General features: G+C 46.5%; 1 protein-coding gene across 2 annotated transcripts in view; it reads right to left on the bottom strand.

Annotated features, from left to right (window-relative positions):
- The window catches only part of SH3PXD2A (SH3 and PX domains 2A), a 331,374-nt gene that overhangs the window by 31,856 nt on the left and 276,730 nt on the right, over positions 1–22,788 (bottom strand). Inside the window, exons 9-10 of one of the 2 annotated variants that reach the window (XM_019502761.1) lie at positions 8,264–8,377; positions 2,504–2,587 (exon numbers count right to left, since the gene is read on the bottom strand). In XM_019502761.1, the coding sequence (XP_019358306.1) occupies positions 2,504–2,587; positions 8,264–8,377 (198 nt within the window). The remainder of the gene's footprint in view (positions 1–2,503; positions 2,588–8,263; positions 8,378–22,788) is intronic. The other variant, XM_019502762.1, reaches the window with a different exon arrangement.

A 22,788-nucleotide genomic window follows, 5' to 3' on the forward strand; every position in this document is an offset into this window, starting at 1 on the left:
TTTTTTTTTTTTTTTTTTTTTGGTCATTTCAGCCTAAATATTTCATTCAGTTTCCAAGAAAGAGGCCAGGGAAAAATGCATTGTTACAATACCCCAGCAATCTTCTCACGCTTCATAGGAGGGACTTTGTGTAAAGGATATGCCCGTTTCCTGTTCCTATGAAAATCCACTCAGATTGGGCCTCATTTAAAGCCCTGGGGGTACGGAGGAAGGGGAGGAAAAAAAAAGTCTGCACTTAGTCAAAAGAGGTGTCTTAAGACTTTCCATCCCAGGCACAGCAGACTCATTGCAACTGCAGCTCAGAACAGCTCCAGATGACAAAAGGGTCCATGTCTGGACATTTGACCTAAGAACAGGGAGACTGTTTCTCTTGTGCCCCAAATGACCCCATTACTGTCCAGGCCTTGCAGGGAATTAAGAAACACTGAATTCAACGGCCATGGGGACAAAAGCTGGACCTGTGGAGCAGTGCCAGGAGAGCAAAATTTTGACAAGGAGTCAAGGGCAGGGAAGAGAGTGGGACTGGAGGCTGATAGAGGGAGAAGTCAGAGGGACCGGGAGACGATAGGTCTGGAGAAAAGAATTACTGCAATGAGCCCAAGAAGAGATTGGGATGGGCTGGACAAGGAGCCTGGGAAAAAGGAGCTTAAAGATCATGCGGATGGGGGCTAAGACACTGAGGCTGGACAAGGAACCCAGGAAAGGATATTAGCACTGGGAACCTGGTGGCAGGAAAACCATGGACGGGAGCAGGAAGGATGGAGCAACACAGATGGGGTGAGGAGCAGGGGTAGCTTGCAAGTGGCCAGGCCAAGAAGCTGGGACTGGGAGAAGCTTACGTGCATTATGGGGTGGACTGAGGAGAACAAGACCAAAGCCAGGAGGAGATGGGACAGAGGCAACAGGAAAAGTTTGGTTGGGGGTGCGGAGAGCCGGACAGGGTCAAGATCATTCTGCAGGGGGGCAAGGAACGGGCAGAGGAGTCGGGGACTACTGAAAAACCACAAACAACATGCCCCCTTCCACAACCTGGAACACAAGCCCCGGTTCCCCAAATCTCACCATTTCTCCGAGGGCAAACATCTATGAAATGTGATGGCAAAGTGCTGGTGCACGCAGAAGATGAGGACCTGCTACCACACGCCGGTCCCTGAGGAAGGGGTCTAGGAGGCTGATAGCAGGGTTTCAGAGCTGCAGCTAAGCCAGGGGGTTGCGACCACCATGCAACCGACTTTGTTTTTCTAACTTGCCTTTTTTTTTTTTTTAAATTCAGAAATTAGAAAGAATGCCTGAATTATATACCTGCGATAATGCAGCAATTACATGAGAGGCAAGGATTTCTCTAGGTGGCATCTTTTACTGGACTGACTGCACAGTCAGGATAGTTAGACAAGGTCTCAAATGCAAGACATTCTCCATCAGGTCTGGGTTTGGTCTCAGACCCGACGGAGATCATCCTGCATTGGAAAGCTTGCCTAACTCTACCCGACTGTGCAGTTGGTCTAATACTAGGTAGTGTCCAGTTAAACCCTTGCCTCTCACAGAATTAGGCCTGGCATCGTCTGGACAAAATTAATTTCTCCCACTCCCTCTCCACCTGCATGTGTCTGTATGTGGAGGATGAACCGATTGATTTACTTATGAGTAAGATAGGCGTAATCGTACAGGGATTTGGCTCTACTCCCAGGCCAAGGGCATCTCAAGCTTAGATCACCATTCCAAGCTGACAGCAGAAAAATCCACAGTCCCTACCCCAGTAAGTGCCTTCGGCTGATACCAAGGGTCAGGACTATCCCAAAGAGGCGTTCATCTTTAGGGAACGAACTTGGTGATTTCATCAGCTTCTCTTATTCCGAGTCTGCCAATTCCCATAGCCAAGCACGGGAAGGACTAAAGAAGAATCACCCCAGGCTCCAGCGACCCGCTTTTGCCTTGAACCCGGGCTGAATCTTTGCGACAGTCCTCTCTTCTCCATCCTTTAGGGAAACCTCTGAAGCCGTGGGCCCAAGTGGTTTCCAGCCCAGGCGACTGGGAGGACCAGACATCAACGTAAGGACCTTCCAAACCCAAGCTCTCAGATGGTATCTGAGGCAGCTGCCAGCTGTTCATGCCAGCCAAACCTTTTGTGGCCTTTGCATCACTCACTGTGCCTTGTTCCTAAACTCAAGCCTGCAAACAAGCAAGCAGAGACTGGCCTCAAGCAAGCACCGGATGAGAATGCCCTCAAAGCTGCCCCAGGTGTCAGGCTCCAAACCTAGGGCCTGCTGTTGGCTTTTAGAGCAGGCTGAGCCAGACCCGTGGCACTGAAATACCCTCACACTTCAAGACACGAAATCCACACCTGAATTTCAAAGCTGGGACCCATCTTTATCATGACAAAGAGAACCGAGTTCTAATCGAATGCCAGCCATTCCCTCCTGACACAAAGCAGAACAGGAGAAGCAGCAGCAGCAGCGCAGCTTTGGTGCCCTTAAGGGGATCGTGCCATTGGAAAGCTATTCACCTCGACTCTGCTGCCTGTTGACTATCCCGCCCAGCGTCCATCGCCGGTCCAGGCGCCGCAGGTGAGCCTTGCGTCGTTTAGAAACTAGTTTGGAACATGGATGGAAACATAACGAGAGAAAGAAAAAAGAAAAGAAGAAACAATGATGGAGGGGCAGGGGACTGAAAATAAAACATGACAATTACAAGCACTGGTCTGGTTAGAAAGGACAAATTAGGTGAAATGAAAAAAAAAATTAAAAATAAAAAAACCCAAAACTTGGGGGTTTAGTTTATACAGTACAAGAAATGCAGTAACTTCTTGAGCCCCAGAAATGGACTGAAGAAAAACCCCAACCCAGAAGCATCTGAGCATTTGGTAGGTCTCGTTTTCAAATTGGTTGCAAATCAATGCTTTGCCAGCTAAGCACTGACTGGGGTTTTTTTATGCTACAAGGTTAGCCAGTGATCCAAGCAAGGCTACGAAACGAAGAGCTACAAAAGGACACTAGCTAGAAAGGCTTTCTTCTACTCAATCTGCAAAAATTTGCACAGGAAGCAAATACTCTCACTTGCTGCTTATACTGCCTAATACAGCAAAAGACAGCATGAGGGAAGAGATTGCTGTGAAGAAAAAAAATCAGCTTCTCTCACCACCAGTTTTAAAATGGGTTCCTGCTCTATCATCCCATTTGGATTGAGTTTGAAACATTGGCTTTGGATTAATACCCCACAGCCTGAGACCATCTTTAATTGCTGTTGTGGAAACCGCCCCCGCCACACACACTTGCCCCAAATCATCAGTAAAGAAACATATTTCTTTAAGAAGGTAAAGGGTTCAAGAAGTTAACAGGCTAGAGCTGAGAATTAGTTTCACACTCGGTAACAATAGCTTATGCTTTAAAAACTATAAACAAAGTAAAAAAAGACAGCTGTGACTATGACATAGTTCGAATAGCTGTGCACAGAGGACACTGATTGTCTGAGTAGCTGGAAGCTTTTGCTTACCAAGCCGCACGCATGGAAACATCCTTCAATTCGCTCTTTTGTACAGCCAATTCCAATGCAGAAATTAGCTGTTGGGCTGAAATGGCAAGGCACAAGTCTTGGCCTTTCACAAGGGGGCTGTCATGCTGATTTGGCAGCTATTAAAAAAGACACCCAAAGGTGTCACAAATAAGGTATGCAAGGCGTATTCTGTACTCCTTCCTGTGAGTGGTTACGTTGCTGACAGTTAGTGCAGAAGTGCAAACACAGCAGCAGTGGAGCTTACCAAAACTGGAGAAAATTCTCAAAAAAAGGAAGTGACTGGGTCATATTTACATTTCAAAAAGTACGTCAGCATGTCTGAAGCTTTTACCTGGTACTCAGTGGGTGCATCCACAGGTTCATTAATGCACCACAGTTAATGCGCTTAGTACTTGGATAACCAAGTACGAAATCATTGCACAGTAACTCATGCTACTGCGCAGTAGCACCGGCACGTGGTTTTTAGTGACACTAACTGTGCAGCAGCCTAATACTATGCGCAGTAGTGTATTAGCACGGTTTTTGCCCGGCATGCTACTGCAGTGTTATTAGGCTACTGTGCAGTTAGTGTCTCGTGTAGACGTGCCCTGTAATGTTTGTGTATAAATCAGATCAGGGACATCTTGTAACAACTCTCTCCTGTGGACAGCACAGTTTTTCAAGGGGATCCAGAAAGTGGTAGAGAAAACGGGAATACATTTGCTCATGAGAAGCAAGGGAAAGTACTAAGGTCTCAATTGTTCGTGACCGATTTGAAAAGCCGACAAGCAACACTGCACCTTCTCACACGCTGTGCTCTCACAAACAGGAGGAGGAGCAAGCAGCAGGCAGGCTAATACTTGGAAGAACCGGGACAGGAAACTCCAATGGATCCCTGCTACAGCATCGTTACATCTCTCTCCTGTGCGTCACTCCAGCTGCGGGTGGACGACACAAGAAAGGGGCCTTGGAAGCTCAGGAGGTCTCTGTGTGCTACAGTATGAAATAAGGTACACAGCTATGCGGAGAGGTGGTCAGCTTGCACAGCTCCTGTTAGCTTCACCGGGAGTATGCAGGTGCTCTGCACTTTCCAGGGCAGATCTACAGGGAAAGGGGCAGGGATCCCGGAGCACCGCAAGGTCCAGATGCCGAATCAACGTTCTGCTCATGCTTAACCTTGGAAGAGGGGTCGATGTCCTCCATGTAAGGGCACGTTGTTAGAAGCCAAGAAACTTTCATTTAGAAGCAAGGAGTGGTAGGGACCAGAGGAGGAAGGGAAAGGAAGGGAGGAGCTCCACACTCTGGAGAGAACGAACTTGATTGGAAAGAGTTGGAGCTGCAGGCCAATAGTTTTTTGGCTAAAAACTAAGTCAGTCAGCTTTTTTTCCCCTTTCTGTAACGTAATTAACCACCTCGGGAATTCAAATGAGGGATTTACAGCCAGATCCTAGACAGCAGACAATAGCCGTCTTGCCACCCGGCTCTGTCATTTTCCCCACTGTTTTAATTAGGGGGAAGTTCTCCGGTCTACACTACCTTGCCTGAAAACTTTCATCTTGCTATAATTATAAAAGAGAAACATAACCAAGGGAATGGAGACAGATTCTGCAGACTTGTGGACTACTGTCAGAATTAAATACTAATGCAAACTATGCTGAGGATAGGGCTGAGAGCACCTAAACAGAGAAAAGCATGCTAGGATACAATTTGGAGGGTGGGGGGAAAGATTACAGATTTAAGAGCGATTCAGATACTGGTTGAACAGACAGACAGACCATACTCTACACTCCATCTACTACAGCATGTGCATCTCCAGCAGTGCTCCACAACAGCTGCGATGTGGAAAAAAGGTATGAAAACCCTCTACATCAGGGGACATTTGTTTCCAATGCCCAGTGATAATACGTGTATGTTGTGGAGTATAAGAGTTCAGAGTGGGTCCAAACCACAAGACGGCTTCTGAACGGCATTGAACTCTGACGTCTGGTTCAAGATCTGCATTTTGCCACTCCTTCATAGTAAAATGTTACTCCTCTCCAACTGGCTAAACCTTTAAAAAAAAAATAAAAATCTTCTCATGTTATTTACTTCCATGATACTGTGCGGCTGAAAACGCAGGTTCTTTGATTTATTTTGGAATATTCGTCATTAATGCCAGGAGAGAGGCGCTGTCTCGTGGTCTGAGCAATGAACCAAGAATTTTGAAAAAAAAATCCCAACAGGCTGCTTTGATCCTGACTCTGACAGCAAGCCTGTGTAGGCTCCAACGTGTCCCAAAACCTCTTCAGTTTCCTCATCTTTAATATGAGAAGAACAGCACTTAACTCTCAAGGCTGGTCCAAGGATTTGAGAAAAAGTGAATTAAGGCAGTCTAAACAGATTAGATGTCATCTCAAAGCATTTGCGTTACCGGCAAATTTTCATTCAGTGTCTTCTTGTTCTTAAAATAACCTGTTAAGTTCATTTTCTTGTCTCCATCTGTAGCCAATATTGAAAGGATTCAAAGGGCAGATACCAGAAGTCCCATAGTGGTCAATTATGGCATTAACCATCTACGCACTAACTTGTTAGTTGGTGGTTGGCTTAGGCCCTCCCAATATTTTTGGGAACCGAGCGCTTAGTTTCCTTTGCACAGATTTTTAAAACATCCCAGGCTCTTGACCTCAAGGGTATCTTGCAACACGCACAATATCTGCAGGTCAGTGATGAATTGTTGAGGTATTTTATCAATTTTAACTTAGTTATCTCTTCGGTTCACTGGATGTCTTCATATTTATCCATCATAAGACAAGTGCATGCTGAAGCTCCCGTTCCCCTTCCCTGTACTTCATTATTTGTATACCTCTACTATGTTCTTTTATGCTAATAATTAATAGAGCCATTTGGCTATGACACAATGGGAAGAATAGCCCCAGTACATATGAAATAGAAGCGGGGAAAAAAGAACAAAAGTCTCTGATTCTGCAGTTAATGACATAAAAGGAAGCTATTGAAAATGGAGAGTGAGTGTGTGATCTGCAGCACTTCAAAAGCAGCCCCACAGATAATGTAATTATATTTGTCACGGGCACTGAACAGAGACCAAAATGAAAGGGAACGGTCTTAAATTTCAACAGATCCAGTTCTGGAATAAGGCAGACAGTAGGGCTAGGCATAATTAATGAGAGCAATACAATGAACTGACAGCAAGGAGAAATAAAAGAAGTGTTCAGAGAGGGAGCTGTGCCCCAGGGTTGGATATGCCATATGGCAGCAACTTGGTGCGACCTAAGTTACAAGGGGTAATAAGGATGAAGGAGGATACCTAGAAATTAGTCAAGGGCATGAAAGGTTTAAGCCATTAAGGCCTTAACATCCAGCATGGATTTGGAGGAAAGAACGTGGGGCAGGGATTACAGAACAAAAAAGATGCAGGGTGTCTGAACTTCATTTCTGAAGAGCATGAGTTTTTGTTCAGAGAACAATGTAGCTCTGTTTACTGAGAAGTTTCATCTGCTGATGGTGATAAATAAAATAATCACATCAGTGAGGTTCACTAGCTTCTTATCCAATACCTTTCCATTTCAGGATCACAGCCTTAGTCTACAGGTACTAAGTGACCTTTGAGAGGCCTAGCTTAAACCAGGAAAAAGTGTCAGTACAGAAGCAGGAGAGACTGGGATACACCACAGATGTGGTAGAGCCACCATACGAGACTGCACGTGCGTGCGTTTCTAAATGGACAGGCTGCATTCGCTCCAATACTATGTTCAAATAAGGGGATGAAGGCAGAGGATGGAGGACAGCCATGCGTCCACGTACGTCTGTCTCCGAACCTCCATGGAAGGAGCACCCAGCGCCTACAGCGATGCATTCCTTGCAACAGAGTCACTTCTAATAAAAAGCAGCGTCCTTTGTACACAGTTACCGCGTGAACACTCCATTAAAATGTGGTTAGGTTTCATAATGGAAGAGGAGAACAGACATGAAATTGTACTACCCCGTTTTGGGACCTGATTCGCACCACCCTTGCCAAAAATACTGCAGCTAAAACACGCACAAAAAGCTCATTTCTTACCATGAGAAGCAACACCCCGGCTTCAGCAGGGCGAGACGGTTTAAATATAGATGTACCCTCTGCCCAGAATCCCAAGCTGAAGTGAACAACTGCGTAACCAGTTTCAAGTGATAGTTGTGTTTGTTTTTTTAAATAAAATGTGGAAGTGTTAAATTTCTTGTCGAGGGGAGAACTGTTAAAAAGGCAAGGAGTAGAATTTGATCGTGTCCCCCTCCTCACTTAAGCATCTTGTACATTCGAATTATCAATCAGCAGGGTCAAGAGACCTCTCTCTTCGAAACAAAAGGCAAGGGTTCGTCTATTCATTATGGGAGCTGCTCCACAGGACGACCTCTCTTTCATCAGGGAATAATGTGGCTATCCAAAATATGCAGCATCACATGCTGCTCAGACCATGAAGGCCTTCAGCGTACTTCAGTTGACATCCTTGGCTACCATTAACAAAGGAAGTTCATTTTTGCTTTTCAACCGTTTACGCTCACAGCCTTATTCGGCCAAAGCAGAAGGGAGACCGGCTTCAGACCCAACTCTGAGTTCAATGGCAGCATATCTGGCTGTTTCCAGAAAGCAGAAATACCTGGTGCATGAGATGAATAACTGCACCGCATACACAGTCATGGCAATCACTCTTCAGGGGCACTGCGTTGGTCAAGAGGTCTGTTTTCTAAAACAAGCCTCCCAATTTAAGATCTCCTCATGGTATCAAAAAAGTCATACCTTCCCCAGCTTTGGATGTGTTTATTTCAGAGTCATCTCTCGTTCCATTTTGGGATTCTAGGTACGTGGCAGGGACCCAGCCCTGCTCTTCTGCTGTGCTCACAAACCACCAACCTGAAATGAGGAAGCAAGACAAAAAAAAACAAAAAACAAAAAACACAGTCAGTGGAAAGAATAAACCCATCAACCTCCAACTAGCATCGGATCCTACTGGGAAGCTGGCTATCCATTATGTTTCTGCAAGTAGTAATCGGGCACCAAGAACAATATGAACTGCTTCAGCAGCATCTGCTGTCAGAGGACCTCTGTAGGGTATGAAGGAAGGCAGAATTCCCCAATGCAAAGACCACATGGGGAAATCTAAGAGCAGGGTCAGAAAAGGATGTAGCTCCAAAGCTTGGTCCCGTCCACCTTAGCCACAGAAACCTATCACAAACAGATTCTCTATTACAACACATCTGAGTTGCACTGAATGCCAGCATGAGGCATTTTAAAAAAAAGAGAAACAAGAAATTGTTGCCCAAAGAGGAATGTGGAATAAAAATCAGGAGGTTGCAATGACCCAAACCTCAGTGCTTAGTTGAAGAAAAAAAAAAAACCCTACTTCAGAAACTAAATTTAACATTTCAGGAGCTTCTACTGCTGCCTAGGATCCAAGAGCGCTTAGCCAGCACCAAATGAATACTGCATCCTGGGAGGTATTGTACAGCGCTGTATGTTATGGAGATGGGGACAATGGAGGCACATTGGCAGGTCAAATGAATTAAACACAGGTCACCCATATATTCAGGGCTGGGTTCAGTCCACACACACCGACTCCAAGTCATCTCCAGCTTCTCCTTAACGCCTGATTTTACCATAGCACCTACGCAGAAGTGCCGATGACTAGCAACTGTGTAGAGAATCATTGGAGGAGAGCTCTCTATCTATCTCATAATTAAATGTACACGTCCTTGACATCCCACATTTGCACTGGGCATATCCCTAGCACCACTATTGCTATCTTCCATGCCCAACTCCTCCTTGTTTTGTTATGTTTCTTTATTGCATACTCGACTAGGCTATAAGCTCTTTTGACCAGTCTGCATCCAAGTCCCAACAGGAGCCGAGACCTGCAGTAAAACACAAAAGTAATTAAATGCTACATAATGGTTAGGAACAGATACCATACTATTAAAGCCCTCCTGCAGTCATGAGACACTGCCGTCTCCCTAACAAAAATGTGCTGCGTCTCAATAGATACAAATCCCACAGCAGATTCCGATGCTATGAAAATGAATTATGATCTGCATGGTACTCTAGACCAGCCACTCTCAACCTTTTCATACTCAAGGAACCCCTTGGAAACGGCTAGCTCTTAGTTTCAACTTTTTTTTTTTCCCTCCTTTTTTTGACTCCAGAGAAATACTAGGGAAATTCTGTTCCAAAGACCTCTAAAAGACCACAACAGGTAAGAATGATTTTTAACACTATGGACCCCTATGTGAAAACTGCTTTCATCTTGCGAGTCATGCTTGGACTCCAAACAGTGCTAACGTTATGTGGCACCCTTAAATGGACTGCAAGGCACCCCAGGGTGCCATGGTACCCTGGTTGAGAGTCACTGCTCCAGCATCATTGAAAAGCAAGGTCCCTTCCTACGTTTGGAGATCATCCAGTCCAACCGCCTGCCAAAGGCAGGATCATCCCTATCCAAACCACCCTATCTACTAAAACTACACACTCTAGTTAGAGCCTCCTTAGGAGGTAAGACTATTACCCCTTGGCCCATCTTCCGCTGGAATATCTCAAAACAATTCTTAAAATTTCTGTTTTTGCAAAGCATTTGCCTTACAGGGGCCATAAAAAGCCCCTACAGATATCTGGGCTCCATTGTGCTGCGCCCTGAACATAAATCATGACGGCTCCCACCCTGCTGAGCTTACAGTTTAACTAGGACTCCTTGCCTTCCCAATGCTGGGAATGGCTGATAACTGCGACGGGCTGGATGAGAAGGAGGCGGCACCAAGCGATGCAGAGGAGAACACGTGGGCTAAAATGTTACCCTTGCCAAATCCAGCTCCAGTTTATCATGGGAGATTTTACCCAAGGGATGGAAATAGATGCATGAAGAAACTGGCATCTTTCTCGTCCAAAGATCTGGATCTCCATTATACTACAGGTAATGGCGCTCACCAGCCAGGCATCCCACAGCTGCTGTGTAGCACTATTTGCTCTCAAACCTCACAGGCCTGGATTTCCATTTTCTGGCCCCAAAATGATTTGAAAACTGCTTTACAATGTTTCTGGGTGGAGAGTTTAAATTTAGTTATTCCTCCTCGGCAGGAGGTAGATTCTCCTGACATGACGCCCATGGCAAGCAAAGAACAGAAGCTGCCAAACAGTTCCTCAAACACTTCTCCACGGCGGCCCTTGCGTTTTAGCAGGAGCGTGTCGACATGGGCAGCAAATGGAGCTTCTCAGACATTTAGAGTTAAAAGCACGAAAATCGGAGTGAAGTCAACCTTCAGCTGATGCTCCACGGGAAGAGTTTACATAACCCTTCTCAGCCGCAAATTAAAGCAGTTGCGCAGAGGGCTGGGCTCCACTTCACGTACGCAATTTGGCAGAGTTAATTATGGCAGAAGTCTTTGCTTTCGAGTGCTGGATCTCTCTGCCGCAGCACAGATTGAGCCGGTGCGCCTTGCATTACACTTCTCAAAGCTCAGGCTGCTCTCCCGCCCCTCCGTTCAGTTGAGCAAGTTCACAACTTCCACTGCCTCAGCCCCGAGCTTGTAAATTCCTCCGAACTGGACCAGCGCTGCAGTTAGTGCCCCCGAGAGCAGCTTTCTACTAAAAAGCTTCCAAATAGGCATCTGTGCTGCTAAATATCACCCACAAGCCACTGCAAGGCCCCTGGGAAAAAGCAGGAAGAAAATTGAGCTCGTCTTACAGGTCAACATCCATTTGAGACTTAAAAGAAAGGAAACCAAAGCAACCCAACCCCATTCAAAGAACAAGGGTTTAGTAGTTTCAGAGCCGTATACTTCATACATAGCCCCTGCATCATCCTCGCTGCAAATACTTCTCTGCTTTGAAGACTGTCAAATCTATACGCGGGTGGTAAAAACTCATTTCATTCGTGCTTTTCAAAGTAGCTTTTCAGCACATGGTGGACAACAGTAACAGATGCACAGGTGGCATCCTAGCCCCATAACTCCCATGAAAACATGGTTTGCTCATAAAACATAGCCGGTTGCCTTTCCAGGTGTGCACAGGGGTGTGAGGAGGGCTGTCGCCCCTACAGCAAGACCTGCAGAATACGTGCAGGGGCTAGCGGTGGCTAATGGGAGCCATGCTGTCCTTCTGGAGGTAGCTCCTCAGGAAGAACAAGATTGCCAACTATAAACCCCTACTTTCAACCACACAGCTTAGCTCTACACAACTATAAAAATATGGGCAGCTGCCTCCTCCTGGCTGGAAAGCAGCAAAATGGCAGCCTAGGTGCATGGTGTGTGATCTCTTGAAGAACTTGCACTTCTATTGCTTGCTTTCAAGTCAACAACCTGCACACTTGGATGCTCATCTTGCTGGGGTGCTCCGATCCCAGCCGACTGCCTGCCCTTTGGGCGGGGGGCTGGACCTGATGATCTCGTGAGGTCCCTTCCAGCCCTACGGCCTATGAAACTGCAATGGTACATCTCAGCTATGACCCATGCTGGGAAGAAGTTGCAGCCCCTGAGCCAGAAGGTAGATGAAGTGCAATCACGTTTCCCCGTGCAGTCTACGAGCGGGAAGCCACGGGTTCCAAAAGGCAACATTTTGCCTCAATCGTAATGGGCCACGTGGGGCTGGGGCTGTGCTCTCATGGGCCGTGTTGCCTTATGAGAAAGAGAAATTAAGACGGCTGCTATTTAACCCACTTTATGCAAGTTATATGGGTTTTGTGAACACTGGGCAAGGGGCCAAAGTAGCCCTCAGCTGAGCAAAGCTGGGGCAATGGTGGTGCAATATGACATCTGCCCCCGAAAGTATAAAAATCACTGCAAACATTGTTAGGAGACTCAGTTTTTTTTAAAGCAGCCTAAAAACTATGTATTTACTCTGTTTTAGCCCAACTTCACAGTTCGTTATTAAAGCCATTCTATAGCAACATCTGTAGGGAATTAAGTAAAGTTATCTCCACAGGCTGCCAAGACAGTATGAGGTTAGCTCTTGCACTCACACCATCTGTAAAAATTACACCACAGTGCATTGCTACTCAGGTTAACCCTTACAGACTCGACCTGCTCTCAGGAGTGATCAGAATTGAACTGCAGAGTTGGTGCGGCTGAAGGGGCAAAAGATTTTTGATGAGCAAAAATATTCAAAGCCAGCTTGATACTCCAGAAAGGTAGCGGCCGGAAGCCTCTCTATACCCATAAGCCAAACAGCTCTGGGTCCGTCATTGCTTAAACACTACGATTTGGACCGGCTCACACCTAGGGGCAGACTGGTCAATTTGGTCACCATAACCAATCCATGGTTTGGCGTCTCTGGTCAGAACGCCTGCAAAAGGGGGCCATGCTCGATAACTGCAGTGGGTTTTGTGATATGGACAGATCTATTAGGACCAAGACGGCACTTGTTGCAATTACACCACCTACTCCCAGATGAATAACACGGAGGCATGTGGGCTAGATTTTCACCCGTGTTGCCAGGAGGTAAAAGGCCCCTGTTTGCTCATTCACCTCTACCAATCCACAGAAATTAGGATGGCAACATATCTGTTCACCGTGTTCCTCCTTCATCCCCAAAATATCTCCCCCATATGAGGAAGATGGAAAGACGCATGCTCTCACTTCTCTCCCATGACCACATTGGCTCCTTCTGGTTGGGGAGTTCCACATGCACGTACAACCACCCACACACACTGAATTAAGAAAGAAGAGAGCCAAAGAAAGGATAAAAATAATCTGTGCAACTTCTCTTTAAAAGGGGAAATTCCCACCCCCTCAAAACCCAAACATTTTCATGGCCAACTGAAAATATATATGTCAAATTATAGTTTATATTGTGCACGCACACACTCCAATAATCCCCTTCACTTCGAGTCCAGCCCCCTGCCCAAGGGGTAGGCAGTAAGCTGGGGTCATAGGATCCCAGCAAGATTAACATCCAAACGCCTCTTGAAGGTGTTCAATGTAGGTGCTTGAACCACCTCCGATGGCAGGCTGTTCCAGACCTTGGGGGCTTGGACAATAAAGAAATTCTTCCTTATGTCCAGCCTGAAACGGTCTCGCAGGAGTTTGTGACCGTTTAACCTCGTCATCCCTTGGGGCGCTCTGGTGAACAAACATTCCCCCAGATCCTGGTGGTCACCCGTAATAAACTTATAGGTGGCCACCAGATCACCCCTGAGCCTGCGCATTTCCAGGCTGAAGAGCCCCATGGCTCTCAGCCTGTTGTCATAAGGGCTGTTTTCCTGACTTCTGATCATGCGCGTGGCTGTTCTCTGGACTCTCTCCAGCTTCTCCACATCCTTTTTGAACTGTGGGGCCCAAAACTGGACACAGTACTCCAGCTGCGGCCTCACCAAGGCCAAGTACAAGGGGAGAATGACGTCCCGGGTTTTGCTTGAGAAGCATCTATGGATGCAAGCCAGCGTTTTGGTTGCTATACTAGCCGCAGCATCGCACTGCAGGCTTATGTTCATCTTGTGGTCAGTCATGACCCCCAAGTCCCCTTCGTCTGTAGTGCTAGCCAGCGTAGCACTGCCGAGCCTATAAGGATGCTGCAGGTTTGTCCTCCCAAGGTGGAGCACCTTGCATTTTTCGGTGTTAAACACCATCAGGTTCTCATCTGCCCATTTGCTGAGCCTGTCAAAGTCGGCCTGGATCACCCTCCTGTCCTCAGGTGTGGACGCTTTACCTCAAAGTTTGGTGTCGTCGGCGAACTTGAATTACTTGCTCTTGGGAACCGTCCTCACTCTACTGCAGCTCCTGCCGACTTAGATGCTTTCAGCGTGAATGGGAACTCAACCGTTGAGTTCTTTCCATAACGTATCGTGAGATACAATTGGGTCTCTTCAAAACCTGGTGTGCAGGCCTTTTCTTGCCAACAGGCAATCATTTCCCTTCAAAGACGCCATATGCTCTCTCAAGGCCAAGTTGGTCTCATTATCTTCAGAGCGTTTCCAGGGTAAGGAGGCACTGATTGACCTCAGATATTTAGCCTTTTTTCTACAGCTGTCTCCCTTCATGCAAGGTTTGATATGAACGTAAATACGCACGTATGATAGACCTGCAAACATCTTCTTAGCAGAGGAAGGGAACGATTTGGCAGGTATGGATCTAGTACAGACCCTCAGGACAAATATGGAGTAGTAACTGAAGGTGCTGGAGTTCACGAGCATCAGATGATGTCAAGAAGGTCACCTACATTAAAAGCCAACTGCTCACCTGTTTGCCAGCAGGCCGATACACCTCCTGTTTTGATAAGACAACTTTAGGCCCAAGACTTTTCCAGCACTAAAAACCTGCATGAAACAAGTCCGTAAAGTGACACTTTCTTGCTAGAAAGTGCTCTCTCCAATTCATATGCAGTCATGTTTCTCCTTTTCAAGATAAAGATGGGTACAAGAGGGCTTTTAAAAAGGAGGAGCCGGCTACCGTAGGTTGAGGGGAGCGGCTAGGGCTGAGTCACGATGTGGAGGCGGCACAGGCTGCTGTCTAGCCCAGGAACTGAATTATTCAAGTCAGTGAAATACTAAAAGGTGGCTTTCATTTCCAAAACACACATTTCCCAGCCTGCATGCACTGCAAAACCTGATTACAGTGAAGATTCAGGCTCCAAGCATTTTCCCCCAGAGGAAAAAAGTCTAACAAGACACACTAGAGGAGATGAAAAAAATTCAGCAATGGCCTTGGTAGAGCATTTATGTACAAACAAGTGTCCGCTACCATTTACATATTATCATCCAACCCAAAACTCATAATTCAGCTGTCACGCTCAACTCTGCTGCCCATGCCCCACCCCACCAAGAGCTACTGCCAAGAAGTTAGTACTTCCCAATTGCATCCATTCTTGAAGCTCACAGGGCTTCAGAAACACTAGTTGCAGGTGTGCAATGGCCTCATCTCCACTGTCCCCATTTCACAGAAGGGGAAGCTGAGGAAATAAGAGCAAAGATTTGCTCGGGGGAACACAGTAAATCCTGATCAGATCTGGGATTGAAGTTTTTGCCCCTGCGCAGTGGCCTGTAGGGCTACCGAGTTCCACGATGGTTCGAAGGCTGTACCGATTCTTACCGCATTTCACATGCCTCACCAATTCCCCTAGCACAGCGGTTCATGGGGTGCTGCTCGTCGCTTCCTTCCTATGCCACTATGCCATAGGAAAACCGAGCCACATTGGGAATAAACCCCCCATTTGCTGCGTCACTGAAAAACATGTTGAAATTAAGGCAGCAAAATAGGGATGAGTGCCATAAACTGTTCTACAGAGCAGCTCGTTGTAGCATCCAGGATATTGTTTTAGGACACAGTTAATATTTCCATTTTAAGAGAGGACTGAAGGTCTCCAGAGCACAGCGCCGCAGACCGGTGCTTAGTGGGTGGTCTTGTTATAGACACGTTCCAGGTAGAGGATAGTGCTCTGCACCTGCTGACTGGCAATGCTGCTGCCTTCTTGACTGAGCATTTGACTCATCCATTGCTTACTACAAGGGTGGAAACAGTAGCTTTAAGGATATTAGCAAGGGACAGCTATGTGCACAAGATAAGAGTGAAGAAATCGCATGCGCACACATACAAAGATACAAGTAGGAGCATAATCCTGCTTTTTGCTACCCCGTTTGGCAAGGGGCATCCACAGGAATAGCTATGAAAATGCAGCAGGACTGCCCGCTTGAAAGTCCTCAGTGCTTATGGACAAGCCTTGGCAGGAAACACACATGGAGTGCTCTCTGAAATGGTGCTTTCTTTCCCTCTTTAGGGAGCATCCTAAAGCAGAGCCACTGTTAAGAGTGAAGCCTAAAGCAGTTTGATTTACTGCAGTCCTGGAACCTGCCTTTCGCAAAGGGGTTCCCCCACATGGGTCCTGGGGCAGAGGGGTTTTTACCAGGCTTGCTTGTTCTGGTTGCCCAAAGCTTCATGTTGCTTTATAGGATGTTAAGAGTGAAAAAGAAGGAAGGAAGGGCTGAGAACATGTTTGTGCTTCTTCAGCAACTGCTAATAACATGACAGACACCCCCCAGCAGCACAGGGAGCTGCACTCCTCATGCTGTTGGAGGTATGACCGAGTTCATGAAGAGCAGCAAGGGAAAGCGGAGACCTCTGAACCCGGGGCATGCCAGATAATGGAGGAAGAAGACTGAAATCTCCAAAAGCACCAGTTTGCTAAATACATTTGAAAACTACCCCTATGCTTGACTGTGGATTTGATCCATCCTTTTACCCCATCTCCATTGCAAGCATCGTATCCTCTGCCGATGTGCTCGGCAGTTCCTTCACTGCCTTCTACCTTCACTATCGTAATTCCTCCAATGTTGACAGAGCCGAGCTGGCATGAGTGGTATGAAGCACATACATGATCCCCCTGCAAAAGGATGTCCTAGTCACCACTGCAATGCGAGTGTCCTCTGCAGCAATCCCAGCCTTGCAGAAATACTTCCCCTGCCCAGGTGACTCTCTTGGATATCAGGTCTGCAGGACCCTGAAACCGCCCCCTCCACCAGCACTAGTTGAACATCCAGTTTGTTTGGTGCTGGTGCTTGGGAGGATTCACCGCCTGCACCCAAGTATATTTTCTCCTCCTGGTGCTCTGGAGGGGCTGAAAGTACATTTCTTGGCAATCCTGGGAGAGATGTAGAAGCTTGTGGGAACAGAAGAAACTGGATAGACAGAAGTCTGGACTTCAATAGTTTGGGAGTTACATCACGAAGGGACAATGGACATTTGTGAACGGATAAAACTGACCTTAGAAATACCGCGCTGTTATGTTTGGGTCAAATCAAAGAGTCATAAATGCAATGATGGATCCATTGCCATTATGTGAACCCAGAGAGGCACTGCTTGCCCTGCATTCAATTTATTGATTCAGACAAAGAACAGATTTGTTCCTGGACAAAGAAATATGAAAAAAGTTAAAGAAAGAAAAGTCTTCTAAAGGCCTCTATTTACTTGCCAACTGGAAAGATTTGATCAACTGCAATCTGCAGACCAAAGGGATTTCATGGATTGACCAAACTGGAAGTCAAAATTTCTACGTGTGACAAGTCTCAGGTGCAAGTCTGCATGGTGGACACAGCAATTTTGCACCAGAAGAGTGCACCCACCACTGTTCACTATTCCACTCGTTATTGCAGACACTTGCTCATGAGCTGAGCATGCTCAGATCTGTGGTCAAAAATCAAAGCTCTGATCAAAGATCATTCATTTCCCCTGAAAAACTATCCTGTACTCTGGGCTCCCCAGAATATAGCACAGCAAAGCACCACCAGCTCGTTTGCCCAGGGCTGGCTGCCAAAAACAGGTGGCTGGCTCGCTAACCAACACAGAAAAGGCTGGAAAAAAAAGGAGACCCACAGTGCCGTGAAGAAAAAAAGTCAATGGGCATTGGGGGGGTCCAACAAGGAGCTGCTCCCAGATTTCCAGTGTTCCAGGTATCCTGACACCTGAAAAAAAAAAGTTTTTGTTCTCTGTGCATTTGATATTCCTGAAATTAAGACAAGCCAAACCTGTTTGTGCACCATGAGCTCTCTAGCCCGAGTGGTCATTGGTGAGCAACCCACAGCTTTTTGCTTGCTACAGCAACAAAAGAAATGAGGAAAGGGAGCAGGTTTTAGTCATAAAGGAAATATCCCATCCATCAAGATAAGGCACAAAGCTAGCCATCTTGAAGTGGGCATGCTACACTGTGCAAGTAGCCCGTCTGCATCCTGTAGGCCCGTGAATAGTTTCATAGTTGTTTGGGGCCAGAAGCGACTTTACAGACCAATCGGGTCCAGCCCCGCTGCACTTGGGCAGGAAAGACCACTAGGGTCAGATGACTCCAGCAAGATGGGCATCAAGGTGCTTTTTGAAGATCACCAGGGTGGATGACTATACCACCTCCAGGGTGCAAGGCCTCATTAGTGGAAAAAGATGATACTGATTCTGGGTCACACTGGGTGCATCTATATGTTCATTAATGAGCTGTAATTATTGCACATTAAAGGTTAGTACTTGTTTAACCAAGGACTGAATCAATGTGCATTAACTAGCACTACTGCACAGTAGCACTGGTGCATGGCTTCTTAGGTGACACCAACTGTACAGTACCCTATTACTAGTGAGCAATAGCATGTTAGCATGGCTTTTGCCCTGTACAGCGGGCATTTATACACTTACTTTTTCCCCTGCAACGTGCCGGAGATCCATCTCCTCAGAGCAGATTCAAGTCTGCTCTGCAAGTGAGCCGAGGCGAGCTGTGCTACACCGCGTGCAGTTGTATAAGTGGTGAAATGTGCATCAGCATGCAGAAAATGGCGGCGGCGCGCTTTTGAACTAAAGCACCTCCAAGGTTCAAAAGCGTGCTGCCGCCATTTTCTCAGTGCTGACACACATTTTGTCACTTATGACCCCAAAAAACTGTGACCGTTGCTGCGCCAGATGCTTTTCGAAGTGCCCAAGGCTGCGGCACTTGCACGCGTAAAGATGCCCAATGTTATTAGGCTACTGCACAGTTAGCGTCTCATGCAGATGAACCTACTCTGTATTTTCACCAAACAGATATACTGCTTAATTCTTTAGCTCAAATCAAGTCCTTCCCTCTCAAACAACTCAATTTATTTTCAAGTTACGTACTGAAAAGAACAACTTCCCAAGCCCTGAGACTAGAATGTGCTTTAGAGACTAAAAAGGACACTGCATTCAGGGATTACTCGCCTTTATGATTTCTGGGCCAAATTTGCTCAGCTTACTTGCTTGCCTCTTCACCCCACAATCTGTTGCCAGCCCTGCCTCTATCTAGATTCCAAGAAATGAGCTTAGTTTTGTCCACACCATATGGGCAGTGATAAGACTGAGATGGCCATGTTTGGCGATTGCCAACACCTGCACTGGTCTGCATGGCAGAGACGGACAATGCTCTCCACTTCCATGCTCCATTGCATTTTTCTGGATTCACATTTGTCCTGGAGGGACCTCAGCTAGGTACATGAAAAGAGTTCAAGGAATGAAGTGTGAAGAATGACTTGAACTCGTGCTGCCAAAAAAGGTGACAGTTACTGCTGTGGATAGAGATTCTGCAAAGACGATACCATTTCCTAGCACCGGATCGGGAGCATCTAAGGAAGGCCTCTTTCACAGGAGCCAGCGGAGAATCGCCATTGAGTCATCCATTGCAGATGGGTCTTTAGGCCTTCACAAGGCTGCAGTCAGCTAGGAGAGGGCACCAATCCAATGCACAAGTCACTGCCATTTACATTCACAGGACTAATCTTAAAGCAAACATGCCTTCCACGTTCTAGCTTTCCCTAGGAAAGCATTAATAAACTTTCAACAAGGCCTGCAGTAGTTGCATCCAAGAATTACAAATTACTTCCTAATAGTTTAGGGGGAAAAAAAAAGAAGAGAAAATAAGGACCCTGGAGCCAGCTGATAAGAAAACAGTCCTCATTCACAGTATTAAAAAAAAAAAAAGCTGGTACTGCTTCCGCTGTAGCTTGACACATCACTTCCATTTTAGCCCGTCTTATTGTGAAGTTTGCAGATGCTGAACTCTGGACTGGTTCAGGGCAAGTAAAATTCTCCAACATGAACTCATGGAAGCAGCAGCAGACTATGGAAAGCACTTTGAATGAGACCTGCTGTTGAAGCACCAGCCTCCAGGAAGGTGGTTAGGGACATGCAGGGATCCTATATACATCCCCCAAAATGCAGCCATTTCTGGGGTAGTTTTAGAACAGAATATAGCAATGCTGGGCAAGAAATTGAAGCCAGAAATCGGATGCATTTAGTGGAAACCAGGGACTTTAATTAGGTAGAGAGAAAATTCACTGAACTAGGAGCATGGCTGAGTCACTGGGCCAACACTACTCCTCTTGCAAAGAAGTTCTTTCATCCTTAATAGCCACAAGCAGCCCAAGCCTTGGTTTTTCCTTTCCATTTATAAAGCTGGCACTAGCAGCTTTCCAGTGCCCCATACCAAACTCTGAAGTACTGCTTCTGTGGAGTCTTGGGCAAAAAGCCACCCACCAACTCCCTGCTTCCACATCCTGAAGGACCTGGCTGGCCCTTGGAGGTCTCCCATCCAAATACAGGTCCTACCCAAGCCTTGCTAAAGATAACCTACCAGCTGGCTCTGTCATCTCAGACACTGCAGCAAGCTTAAGTGAGGCTTCCCATGTCTTTCTCCAATGCTGCTTTTCTTTTCAGCTCCATTCAAATCACGTTTAGCCAGAGGTCCTGGCGAGCCATGCCTCAAAGAGCTGCCTGCACAAGAGCAGGAAATGACAGCTTCGGAAATGAGTACCAGAGTGATGACTAGCAGGCTAGAAAGCAGCCAGCACGTTAGCAGCCTGCCAGCTAACGTGCTGCACTGTGCTGAGCAAAAGACACGGTCGGGGAGCAATAAGACAGCCCCTCCCAGAACAGCTCAGACTCGATTCCATATTTTCTGAAGCCTTTTCCCAGCCTCTCTCTAAAGCAGCCCTAACCTTGCTGTTGGAAATGGGCACAAAGCGTGCATTCAAACATCCCCGCGCTTGGCTGTGCCAGGCATTTCATCCAATGACGTCAATTTGTGGATTGTCCGGCATCACAAAATGGCAGAAATCCCATCTGCAGGTACACAAGTGTTACCTTGAAAAGCTATGAAGACATGGACAACAAGGAAAATTGGTAAGAAAGGGATGTTTAAAAAAAGGAGGAGCTGGGAAACACTTCACTTGTCTCACTTGGGCCCTTTTATTCCAGAGCCCTCCAAGTCCAAGAGTCTTTATGACAGGATAAAAGGAGGAAATGTGCACCTTACAGACTACCTAAACTTGGAGATACATAGCCTAAACTTTCATAAGCCTGACAGATGCTGTCACTGGATACAGAGAAAACAGTGAAAGCATCTCTGCAGAGGAACATTCAGTATATGCATGCTAGGCACAAGTTTCTAGGGCATTATGATATAAGACCCTTCTCCCCCAAGCTGCAAAGGTGAACGTGCCAACTCCAGCAGAGAAGACGTAGATGGAAGATCCTGAAGCAGGCCTAGTAAGATGCATGAAATATCTTCACCTCCAAAAAAGCCACTGCCCTTTTCATGGGGTGTACAGATCCTGCAGGGAAGTCATTACAGAGCAAAGTGTAGTTTTCCCCTGTGCGTTTGTATGCCCGCATCTTGCTTGGAGGCAAAGGATTCAAAAGTTTTCCAAGGAGTAGCCCTAAGCCCAGGCTGACTGCAGAGAGGATTTCCCTCTATTTGCCACAGACAGGAAACACGCCACTCAAAGTGGTCTTGCAAAAAAAGGAACCAAGAGAGAGAAAGGGCTGGTGCAAAAGCATTAGTGTGGCTCTTTCTTTTACCAAGCAGGGAGGTGCTGGGGGAAGAAACAGTACTCAAGCACCCCCTGCAAATCACTAACTGCATCTGCCAAGAGTGAGCACAACTAGTCCACTGACCTGTGGGGATTATAAAAGCAAGGCAGATCACTCTCCCAGGAAACAAGGAAGGCAGCCCTGCACCGAGTTACATTTGCTTGCAAGTATACACCGAGACTCGTTTAAAGTAAAATCCTAGACTGCAGAAACGGAAGTGCCGATAGCCACGTTTCGTCCAGAAATATGCTACCACCATCTCATAGGCAACCTCGTGCATCTTCCCTTTACGAAGCAGGGCCCCATCCAGAATCCAATAAGTGTAGGAAACGGAGAAGCAACGCAGTCATTTTTCTTTGCACCTGGTCCTCTCCATTTAGAAATAGCAGGGGCCTTTGAGACACGCTGATTGTAGCGATCAGCCTGAAAGCAGTCAGAGCTAAATGAGCAATAGGCCAATATTTAACATTTTAATTTTCTTGCCGCTTCCAGTCTCACATCTCCAAGCGTGATCAAACAGGAAGGCAGCAGCAGTAGTGAGCAATCATAGAAGGCTTGCTGGCAGGGATCTGTTCGCCTGATCCTCTGGTGCTAAACAGAGGTTAGTGAGACAAATTAACGAAATGAGGCATAGGAACGCTGTCAATCTTCATGCCTTTCACGGAGTTGAGACAAGACAAATATATTATCATGGGGTTTTATTCCTTTCCATTAGGACTAAATCATCCATGACACAGGGGCAGGAGTAATGCATTCCTCCAGCAAAAGAGATTTACAGACCTTCTACTCCACACAGCAACCTACAACTCTGCAGCCTGTGGTCTTTAAAAACAGCAGAGCAAGGAGAGCTTTCATGTATTAGCAAAAATGGTCTGGAGGCATGCTGTTGAGCCTTCAGTGCAGACTCGCTTCTGAATTAATTCTGGTGGGATGCTTATTGCATGTGAAAGGAAGGAAGAGCCTTAAGCCCTCTCCTTACTGACGCAATGCTGC

This window comes from Gavialis gangeticus, unplaced genomic scaffold (assembly GCF_001723915.1).
Source record: "Gavialis gangeticus isolate Ggan-Ray unplaced genomic scaffold, GavGan_comp1, whole genome shotgun sequence".
Lineage (NCBI taxonomy): Eukaryota > Metazoa > Chordata > Crocodylia > Gavialidae > Gavialis > Gavialis gangeticus.